Consider the following 12,087-nt stretch of genomic DNA (forward strand, 5'->3'; position numbering starts at 1 on the left):
CAGTGGTTAGCACTGTCCCCTCACAGCAAGAAGGTCACTGGTTCGAGTCCTGGCTGGGTCAGTTGGCATTTTTCTGTGGAGTATGCATGTTCTCCCCATCTTCGCGTGGGTTTCCTCTGGGTGCTCCAGTTTACCCCACAGCCCAAAGACATGCACTATAGGTGAATTGGGTTAATTAAATTGTCCGTAGTGTATGAGTGTGTGGGTGTGTGTGTAAATTTGAGCGAATGGGTGTTTCCCAGTACTGGGGTTATGGGTGGAAGAGCATTCCCTGCTTCAAACATATGCTAGAATAGTTGGCGGTTCATTCCGCTGTGGCTACCCCTGATAAATAAGGGGCTAAGCCGAAGGAAAATGAATGAATGAATATAAATATGGACATACTGTAAACATCACCTTTTTAAAAAAGAACACTACAGTATATACTGTTTAGCTGCAGGTTAACTTGGATTATTTACTGTCCACTCTATACACAACTCCTTAACTTTGCTGATTTTGTCTGTAATGTAGTGCATTTTTTGTTTGTTTTTTTCCTCCTGTGCTCGTATTTACCAAGAGTTGCCAGTATTAGTGGAGGACACTCTACTTAGCATTAAGCTACCAATTGCTACAAACAAAAACTGCAATGGTGCCATTGCGTACCTCAGGAAGATTCACACATATTGTGTGTGGGCCTGTTGTTAATCACACTGGAGTAATCATATTAGCACAGCGCTGCTAATTCAGCTGCTTTTCTTCAGTGTACACCAGAGAAGTGGAGCGAGGTGACAGACACGTAGTGCGCATACGAGAGGCGGTCGGGGATCTCAGACTTCAATGCTGGGTCGCCCGCGGCTACACCTGCCAGAAGATAGATAAAACCTCTCTCGCAATGTGTCTCCAACTGCCCTGATACCATTACGGCGGACAAAAGAAACTGTCTATTAACAAGCCTCTGGGAATATGCAGATATTACCGTAACCTTGAGTTGTGGTGGACAAACACAGAAATAGAGAGATTAACTAGTCGAAGAACCATGAAGAAGAAGAAAAAACATAATTTAATCAAGGCACGTGGATTTAAAATGTGTTACGTGTGGCTTTGGACGTTTTCTGTTTGAGGAGTCATTAACTGGCTGTGACAAGATTGGATTTCTTTTCATCTCTAGCTAGCATTTATTTACATGAATATCTTTCAACACCAGCATGTTGATGTGAATGTGCTTAATATGTTGTGACAATTACTAACATAGACGCTCACCCTTACATACAGTATATTCTCCATGAGAACCATTAGGGAAACAATTTGACGAAGTTTAGCCTTTTTTGGTGATGGCAGATTAAAGACGACTCTCACATGCATTGATCAGGTCTGATTTCAAGTGGATTCAAGTCATGTGATTGGCTAGGCCATTCCACAGCTTGATTTTCTATCTCTGAAACCGTTTTGGAGTTTCTTTGGCAGTGTTTTGGATCATAATCTTGCTGAAATGTCCACCCTGTTTCCTTCTTCATCATCCTGGAGTGTGTTTCCCAAACAATGACGTAACTCATGGCTATCATAGTATGATGTATTGTTTGGGAAAAGAACAATGTAGTGACGAGTGTTTCCCAAAACTGTAGTTTCTTTGTTGCAGATCTATCGCTTAAACCATGTTAGTTGTAAAATGCCCCAATGATGCTCTAAACAGGATAGGGTAACAACTTCTTTACATTAGAACCCCTTAATTGTTGGTGCAAACTAAATTTATTTACAGGCATACACATAATATATTTTAGTTTTCACAAGCTTTGGAGACATAACGTAAATTCCACTTTTAAATCATAAGGCGCCTATAGCTTTCGTCATGAGCCCACGGGTGTGTTCAAAATGGCATTTATGTTTTCAGAGTACACTATGAAGGCAACGCAATTGTCAACGTGAAGATAAAACTAAAACTAAATGATGAAGCTAAAACTGACCTGCAAAAATACAAATTACGCCAAAGAGAGATGACCTTAATGTGTTGGAACAATCTAAATAAATAGGGCACAAGGGGATAACTGGGAATAGAACACAACCAGGAATTATGCTTTCAACTACAGCTCTTGAGGTGTAGTTGCAAGTGCACATGTTTGCGACGCAGTTTGAAAATGTTTGTTGGAAGAATGGATTTGGGAAACACCAAATCAACTATCTATGTTTGTAACTTTCGACCTTAGATGGCCAACAATGGTTTTTGGAAACGCAGCCCTGGTTATGTAGATGTTGGACTGAAACCGCTAATATTAATTTACACTGACAAAGGGCAGAGAGATTTTAGCTGCTGTCTGAGCTTTTACTACCTTTCTACACCTTCCTTTCTTCGTGTGTTTAATACTTTTTCCCTGCGTCATTTCATTTTATTTCACAAAACTTAATTCGTGATAATAATAACTTAATAATAACTAACTTGATTTGTTTTCATATATGTTTATCTTTGGTTGTTAACAACATCTGCTGAAAATTTCAAGTCAACATCACCTTTATAAATATGCTTTTTGAGAAAAATGTTGAGGTGTTGAATACTTATTTCCCCCACTATATATAGTTGTGTGTCCGTTGTTGTGTTTTATGAAACAAATTTTTTTTAATGCGTTTTAAAAGACACATCTGGGTGGCAAATGTTTATAGGCCTCATCAGGGGCCTCGGTTTTTGAAATAATCTGCTGTAGTTTTTCATGGGGGTCATTTTGCAGTTTTAATGGTTCAAGCCAGTTATAGCATGTCATAAATATGGTAGCAGTATAAACATACGCCTTCAGCAGGAAAGGAACGAGGGCCACAAAACGAGTTTACCAATTAGAGTGATGGAGCGAGAGCTGAGGAGGTGCTGACAGAAAGGTGCACTGAAGGAAAGAGGAACGAATTACAGAAAGTAGACTGGTCTTTTCAACTCTTCCAGTCCTGTGGATTTCCATCTTTCTCTCACTCTCTATCTCTCTTTCTGTGTATAATGAAGCCCCCAGTTCGTCTAATCCCATTAAAGGCCAAATTAATACTGGAAAGCTGATAGCTGAGAGAGTGGTCGCACCACTGGCGGTCAAACCACAGTGTGGACACTTTCTGACTAAACCTCAGATAGAAGAGCAGAAAACAGAGAGAGAGAGAGAGCAAGGGCTGTAGAGTAGATTCATAAATGGGTTCCTGTGGCTGAACGGCTTTAGCCGTGGAACATAACGGTAATTAAAATAAGAGAAAGACTTCAGAAGTCAAACTGTTCCCTTGACCCCCTCCAATTTAGCATTTGTCATTAACATTAATGAGAAGTGTTTGAGAATTAAAAATAATGGGTTTAATAGAGTTAAAACAGGAAATGGAATCATTTGAATGCCCAATTATATTCTTAGACTATTATTTTTTTTTTTTTTTTTTTTCACAAAGCAAAGAAACTCTGGGATTAAAAATGTGTCCTGGCTGAGATAGGCAGCTAATTAAACTATAAACAAAAGTTTACAAATGCAATACAACAATAAACATGTGAAACTACAGCTTTAAACAGACTTAGTTGGTTAACAGGTCTTCTAGACTGGTCTATTTGCTGTTTTTTAGAGATGTTTTGGGGTGCTTGCAAGGTGCCAATTAAGGGCACTGTAGCCTCCCAGCAGGAAGGTCGTTGGTTTGAGTCCTGGCTAGGCCAGCTGGCATTTCTGTCTGGAGTTTGCCTGTGTTTTCTCCAGGTGCTCCAGTTTCCCCCGCAGTTCAGAGACATGCTCTATAGGTGAATTGTATAAACTGATGTTGGCCATAATGTATGAATTTGTGTGTGAATGCGAGAGCATATATGTGTTTCCCAATATTGGTTTGCATGTGGAAGGCCATCTGTTGTGTAAAATATATGCTGGAATAGTTGGTTCATTCCGCTGTGGTGACCTCTAAAATCAAGACTAAGCCAAAGGATAACGAATTAATGCAAGGTGCCAACTATTAAACAACAGTATGACTATGCTTGGAGACTAATTAGATGACTTGAAAACCAGCAAATCAGCTTATACCAGTTAGGGCAATCAAAAGTTCTTAGCGCTTAACTTATTCCCCTTATCTTCTGTAAAAGAAGCATGTATTTTAGTGCTTTTTATTGTAAAACATACAATAAACTTGCTTTAATGTTTCAGTTGAACTGACTGAACTACTGGAGCATTTGTTATATTTTGATAAATTATCTACTCAAATTTCAAAGTGACAAGGATTGATATTATATAAATAAATCTAAATTTCACACACAGACACAGACTATAACCTTAAATTTTGTTACGTTTGCGTCTGGCGTCCACACTACTCTGGCATATACGACTTGTAAAAATAGTGTTTTGAAAACAATGAAGACACCATTTTAGTTTGGAAATGCTTGTTTTCTGTTTCAGTTTGACATACTGAAATGCAGACTTTTGAAAATGGAGGCCTGAATAACAGCTCTCTTATTGGCCTTCTGGACCATTGCAAGTCGTTTCCTGATTTGTCTAGCCCCTCCTTTATGACCATTACACAAGTGGCAGGCTGGATGGATGTACGGTTGGTTGGTGGGTTGGTGGGATGGATGGATGGATGGATGGACGGACAGACAGATGGACGGACAAATGGATGGACGAATGGATGGAGGGACGAACAGATGAATGGGCAGTTGGTTGGTCAGTCGGTTGGTTTGTCAGTTGGTTGACTGATTGGATGGACGGATGTTAGTTAGTTGGTTGATTGCTCCGATAGATCGACGGTTGGTTGGTTGGTTGGTTGGTTGATTGGATGGATGGATGGATGGATGGATGGATGGATGGATGGATGGATGGATGGATGGATGGATGGATGGATGGATGGATGGACGGACAGTTGGTTGGTTAATCAGATGGTTGGTTGGTCAGTTTATTGATTGATTGATTGATTGACTGATTGACTGATTGATTGATGACAATTTGACCTTAAAATTTACATAAAAAATATAAGTAGCACTTTGGAAACTAAAACAGGAAGGAAGGGTGAGGGTTAAAGTGCATTTTTAGCATAGCTATAAACATTTCAGCATTAAATTCAAACTTAAACCAAACAACATATGTTAAAGTTCTCTATAATGTTATAGCATTGTGCTATTAATTGCTTAATTGCTTGAATTGAAGCTAGTGTTGCTAAACAGAATTATTTATGCACTTGTTGTATCTTCTGAAAGTGTGCTGGGCCTTTTTCTCTGCATTATTAGCATTTAACGTTATATTCTTAGATTAAAGAACAAGATGGATTGAACCCCTAGAGGTTTTTGCCTTTTATGAGCGTAATCCTTCACAAGCTGTCTGAGCGTGTCAATGAGAAATATCTGACCATCCCTGTGTGTGTGTGTGTGTGTGTGTGTGTGTGGTTGGTACCAGACGGTGCTCTGCCAGGTCTAGGATGGAAGCTCATTAAGGAGCCGGAATATGTCAAATGCAGCTCACCCTGACCGCCTTATTACCGCCTATATTCAATAAGTCACTGTCGCATAAGGCAGTCAGAAACCTTCACAATGCAGCCGCTGACCTTTTTAAACCGGCATATTCTATTAGCACATGTAAATGGCATAGTCTTCAGACTGGGGATATGAAGCAGAGTGTCGAGCGTCTACTGTTTTATTGTTGTTAGTTGTGCGTCTCTGCTAACAATGTACAACTGGTGTGTTAAAGATGCTGTATGTACATTTTTGACTCTTTTTGACATCTTAAGTATAAAAAATAGCATAATATGTTGGCAGATATTAAAAAAAAAACGTGCTAAGTGAACATATACTTTAATTTGAAAATCAGTGCTAAAGTTAGTTATTCTCCTATGTCTGCTTTTGTTTTGGTCTCTTTAACCAGCACACTGCCAGTTTACCCAATTATATTTCGACACCTTGGTATGCCTTAGTGCAGGGGTGTCAAAACTATGCAGGGCCGGTGTCCTGCATAGTTTAACTCCAACTTCCTTCAACACACCTCCCTGGAAGTTATTAGTATACCTAAAAAGAGCTTGATTAGCTGGTTTAGGTGTGATTGATTGAGGTTGGAACAAAAATATGCAGGACACCAGTCCTCCAGGACCGAAGGCTGCCTCAATGTATGTGTGTGTGCGGCCGAAAAAAAAATTACCCTTCGGAGAACAGTAGCACACTCTAAAATGAGATGTGGAGTTAGAAAAATCCACATGAGGTGGTTTTAAATTGGCAAATATAAATATTACAAACATAAATAGAACTACACATATATCACTTTAATAAACTACAACTTCCATAATGCACCTCAGATAAATGTAAATATTAGTTTAGTTGCTTACAATGTAAGTGTCACGATCACCAGTGATCTAGCCTGTGCAGATCGCTGGAGAACTAGACATTTGCCACTTTAATGAACTACAACACCCATCATGCACCTCAGACACACCAGTTCCTGATTCCCCCTGATTACTCACACAAATGTAAACATAAGACACTCATTGCAGTTAAGTTCATGTGGTGGCAGATGTATAGTTCTCCAGTGATCTACACAGGCTAGATCACTGGTGATCGTGACAGTAAGGCTCAACCCTCAGGCATGTTTGCTTCTGTTGTCAGTCTGGCAACAAAAGAATTTCAAATCTGTCGTCATTTACTCACCTGTTGTAAATGTGTAAAACACAATGTGTAAAAGACGCATTTGTTGAAGCTGATGCAAGACTTTGTTTGATGTATTTAGGATGTGATGCAAACAGACCAACAAAATGTATTGATCATTTCAACAAATAGCTTAGCCATAGCTTGTTGTGTTACCACTTTATATCTAGTTTCAGAGTTTTTTGACTCCATCAGCTGTGTTACATTTGACTGTTGGTAGATTGTTTTTGTGCTGACCTGTTGTAAAGCTTGGTTATGTTTACAAGGAGTGTCGCACAAAGAAAAGTCTTCAGAAACCGCATGTAAGCGTATAAGCTGTTAATCCAGCAATTGTGAATGATCCAATGCTGAGGAAAAAGTTGCACATCGGGCTTTTGTGTATGTGTGTGAGTGTGTGTGAATTACTTCTCCAACTCTAATTGGTGTTTGCAAATGATTTTGGTACTTTTAAGACATGGTTTACCGACTTTTTATTTTGTATATTTTTTTTGTTTTGCATGGGCTTATTACTTGCTGTGCCACTTGCTTGTCTTTGTGTGCTTTGATTACAAAACCACTACTACTGCGTCAGCTGTATACATGTTCAGTAACCTTGCAGGGGATTCATGTTCCAGCATGATTATAAAAACCACACCACTGATTTAAAAGATGCTCTGAACTTTTGAAAGCAGCGGCGCTTGCTTTGCCTTTCACCTGCATCATTAGGACCCTTCATCGGTTTTGAATTCATTGAGTTGAAAGGAAATTAATGTATTTTTATGAATGGTTTGATAGAATAAAAGAGTGTACCACAAAAGAAATGTATTCCATATAAGCCAACAAGGTCAAGTTCTTCATAAAGTATGCAAGCAACCTGCACTTACAATGAATCATAATTTCTAAGGTCGATCTGGTTTATTTTTGTATCTGATTGTTACTTTTAAATGGAGGTTTTGCATTCACTGAACGTGTTAAATGATCGAGGGTGCCTACATACTAGAATTTACTCTATCAGAAAGTGTTTCAAATCCATTGAACTCAATGGCGTTTAAGCACTGGAAGGACAAAATTACATAAATTAAAGATAAAGTGCACAAAAAACAGAACATTTATTTACACACCAATGAGACTCAAGTGGTTGGTGCATGAATCTATTCATATTCAACCCATTCTTATTCCAAAGACATCCAAAACTGACGTATACCCTTACTATATCAACAGGTATTCGATTGCTTTCACTGGAAAACCTTGGACGTCAATACAGACATTGAACTTTTTAGAATTATATTTAGTGGGATTATTTTGTCATTCTGACCTATTTGGTCTATAACCTCCCCAACCTTTAAATGATTAAAATCATCAAGCTTATAGCAATAAATTACTCTAATCTGCCTGCTTTGTTTTGACAAATGTTAAAGTTTAGTGTGCAGATGGGTTTAAGTACTTAAAATACAACATCTCAACATATTGATTATGTAAAGTTCTGTAATTCTAAGAATCAAGGCAAGCAGTGTTGTCAATACAGTGATTCCTAGGGTACATTTAGTACTGAGTAAGACTCTTCATGGTGCTTTTGGGAGTAAGAATTGGTTGTAATATCACATAAATCCTCTCAGTTGTACCTTCCACAGATCAAATTCTGTCTTTGTACCCAAAACAGAAACATTACACCCTGCTCTAGTGCATAGGCGCCCTCTGTGTCAAGACTTTTGTTTGATATCTTTGCATACAAGATGTTTTGAGTGCTTGTTCTTTGTGGTCTTTCTATAAAGTGCATGACATCCAACTCTTTCTTTTCTGTGTGAACCGTCCTAATGGGCTGGTTTTGTGGGAGTGGGTGGGAGTGGGATTGGCTTTGGGGCGGGGGCTTCTTCCTGTCTTCCCTTTCGTTTCTCCTCCCCTTTGTTCCTTACCTGAGCACCTGCACAAATGCACCTCCTTTCCCACCAGAGCACTGACACACTCTCCCCTTCCATCTGTGTTTTCCTACCCAGAACTCCCTAACATCCCCTTTGATGAGCGTGAGATCCCAGCGGAGCTGCATAGTTCCGGCGCTGCCATCGGTGGTGCGGTTGGTGGAGTAGCCCTGCTGGTGGCCGCCATCGCACTGCTGGTCTTCTTCCTGCGGCGTCGCCAGCGCACCTTTAAGGGCGACTACAGCACCAAGAAACATGTGTTCGGGAATGGATACAGCAAGGCTGGCGGGATGCCCGCCCATCCTCCAATGCCCAAGAACCTGCAGTACCCCGATGACTCGGACGATGAAAAGAAGCCAGCTCAAATAAGTGGGCCTGGTGGCTTCGAGAGCGGCGATTTCGACGGCAACTCTGAGGATTTGAAGAGACCCTATTTCACTGTAGACGAAGGCGAAAGTCGCGATTACGATGAACGGACTCTCGCCTTCCAGTACGACCCTGAGCCAGAGATCGCCGACGACATGGTCTCCCAAACCGACGGCTCTGTTATTTCAAAGAAGGAGTGGTATGTGTAGAGCGGCATGGGAAAAAAGATCGACCTTTTGCCCTCTCCTGCATCCGACCACATCCACCCACCTCCATCACTTGAACCCTCCCTCCATGTGTTTACCCCGATCTGCACATCCCACCACCCCTGACCCAGTAACCTCCGCCCCATCAGAGATAAACAGCTGTAGAAAAATAGCTCGCATCATCGACACGTCTGCGTCATCACACATCCACATGCTTTTAGATGAACCTGCTACAGCAGAAAGAGGTTTCCTCAATGACTGATGCCAATCAACATCCAGCAAGGCTGGACCGGCAGGTCGCTTGAAAATATTACAGTGTATTATCCTTTTTGTCTCATTTTGTTGTTATTATAAATGTATTAAATGTATAAAAAGAGACTGTAATTGTTTTGGAAAGGGGTATATTGCTGATCATGTTGTGAAAGTCTTACACTGGATGTACGATTATTCTTTTTTATTCTTTGTTAGTCTTTTTTTAAATCTCATTAGCATATTACCATTTCTTGTTTTGCATTAATATTTTTTATATAGTTATGGTTTTATATGGAGTGTTGGTTATCAAAAGATGTGGAACTAAAAAGAGTAGAGTTATTATTTCTGCCCAAACAGTGTCATTATGAGGTCGAAGGTCACATTAACACTATCGTGTTAAATGGAAACAATTAAGCGTTTTTGTTTTTCACCGCAAGCATCATTCCTGAATGTAAGGATAGGGTCCGAAATTGTGGCGTAAGTCTGAAAGCTGGAAAAAAAAATGTGTGGGTTCTGACTGCTCTCCAAAAACAGTATTTATTTTAAGACCCGAGGAACACATCTGCAGCGTTAGTCATATGCACACTGCAGTAGAGCATGCGGAGCGGGGCCTAGACAGATATACTGCACCCACCCACCCATCCGTCCCTCAATCTCCATGCCACTCTTAGCCAATCTGAAATCATACTGTAGATCCACCACTGGTGTGCTGCGATGCTATTCCCAAACCCATTTCCTCGTACGACGCAAAAGGATAATCCTGTATAATGTGGTGTTGTTATAAAGACAGGGTGTTTGTTATTTAGTTGGTGCTGTGGAGTGGTCAAAAATGTTCTTGTAAATATGAACAGGTTCAATGGTAATGTTTAGTTCCGCAGGAGATTATGGCAATGGTGTCAACCACCATCTAGAGGTGGAAGCAGTTTTTCCGAGAGCAGGTATGGGTCACGGAAATTAAATGACGGAAAAACCTTGAGCCAAAGTGAAATCAGAGGCTGCGACTGGGCATCGCAGACAGGCTTGTTATGGAGGGATGGATCTTCTGCGAAGCCAGGAATCCTTTCCAGATCCTCTATAAGTAGCAGAACTCTGTTGGCTACAAATTAGTACACGTTTAAATAAATGAAAACAGATACTCATTATGATTCTAAGATGATAAAAAGCCATTTTTAGTTTGGTTTAGCCTTTTTGTTGCACTTTTACATCAATGTTTATTGTATATAAAAGACTGGTCAGTTTTCCACAAACTAATTTCATTTCCAGAGATAGATAAACTGCTTAACTGCACCCATATCACCCTTTAGACTAAATAAAAAATGAGTTAGTAGAATTTATCATAGCTTTTTCTATGAAATATTTAATTTCCTTTGCCTGCCATAAACATGGCTGTGTACAAGATGAGAGATTAAGATGCCGAACCGCTGTAATCACACAGACAATCCAAGAGAACCTGTAAACTCGCCTGCACAGAATCTGATGGCTTTTTTTTTTCTCGCATTTTCTTCAAACATGAACTCTACCGAAAGGACTTAAACATGAAAATATCTCTTTAAACTGGGATTACCACACTCCAACTGGTAGATGAAGCCATTATTGAAAGAATCTAGAAAACAGGCAGCCGCAGATTCCTTACATAATGAATGAATACAATGTAGGGGAGTCACGCACATCTCGACTTGACCGAAAACATAACAACTGTAAATCCATCGCTTAGCAAACCTTGTATTTTAGCTTAGAACGGTGAATGAGCAGAGTTACACAAATTGCAGTGCCTATGACGTGTGAGATGTTTTATTTTTATTTTTTTGGTTTTAGGTCTGAATCTGTACATATCGTTTTCTATTTTTTTAGTTCTCGTGTCATTTGGTGTACATTTTTAATGCATTACCATGGTAAACATCTACACATGTTGATGGGAAGCGCATCGCCTGGTCTTCAAGTATTATAGGAGCCGTATTTGTACCTGTTTTTTTACCCTAACAAGTTAAAATATACTCTATATGCTTCACATGATGGAACAAAAATGAAAAAATTGGCTGGTCTGTCAGCACTTTTAACTGGAAACCGGCTGCAAAATCAACGGCGTGATTGAATCTGACATCACTTTATCTAAAGCACAAGCTTTTTTGTTCCCAAAACTGATTTTGGTGGTTTGTTTTTTACAAATATTGTAAATTTCTCTTTGTCTTTGGTTGTTTTAGTTGAGTTTTTTAAGCTAAGCACAAGCTACACAACCACCAGATGACTATTATGGTTATAAATGCCAAAAAAGAACTCAATTGACTATTAATGTTCACCACGCATATCATTTATTATTATTTTTATATACAATAGTTTGTCTTGTGGATTAGTTAATTTTAAGGCTTCATTAAATGGCGCATGGGCGTACAAAAGAAACATTTCCATTATTTTCATATTAAATATTGTTAATATTCCTTCTTTTTATGTTTCTCATTTTCAAGTGGATTTTTCATTCCAGAGTCTCATGTCTTTCTAACTGCCCACTTCAAAGCCTGACATTCCACTGTAAATAATGTATGTACCTTGGAAACTATAGCTGGGTTTACTGTACGTGCTGGGGGAACAGAATCGGTGGAGTTTTTTTTTTTTTTTTTCGAGTCTGGAGGTTGACTGCAAACTGAACTAGAAAACAAATTAGACGGTTGGAGATGTATAGCTTATTGCCATAAATCTACTTCGACATTGACTTGGGTAGATTAGGTTTTGATATGTTAATGAGGTTGTGTATAGCGATTGTGGGGCTGATGCATTACGATGACTT

The 12,087-nt window shown here is 39.4% G+C and overlaps 1 protein-coding gene across 32 annotated transcripts in view; it reads left to right on the forward strand.

Moving 5' to 3' along the window:
- The window catches only part of nectin1b (nectin cell adhesion molecule 1b), a 527,810-nt gene that overhangs the window by 300,975 nt on the left and 214,748 nt on the right, over positions 1-12,087 (forward strand). For 10 of the 32 annotated variants that reach the window (XM_087292107.1, XM_087292091.1, XM_087292105.1 and 7 more), the window contains one exon: positions 8,560-12,087. This exon is cut by the window's right edge and continues 201 nt beyond it. The exons of 18 other annotated variants lie outside the window; for them this stretch is intronic. In XM_087292107.1, coding sequence (XP_087148233.1) covers positions 8,560-9,056 — 497 coding nt within the window. In that variant the 3' untranslated portion in view covers positions 9,057-12,087. 32 annotated transcript variants of the gene reach the window in all.

Source organism: Danio rerio, chromosome 18, assembly GCF_052040795.2.
Source record: "Danio rerio strain M-AB ecotype USA chromosome 18, GRCz13ab, whole genome shotgun sequence".
NCBI lineage: Eukaryota > Metazoa > Chordata > Actinopteri > Cypriniformes > Danionidae > Danio > Danio rerio.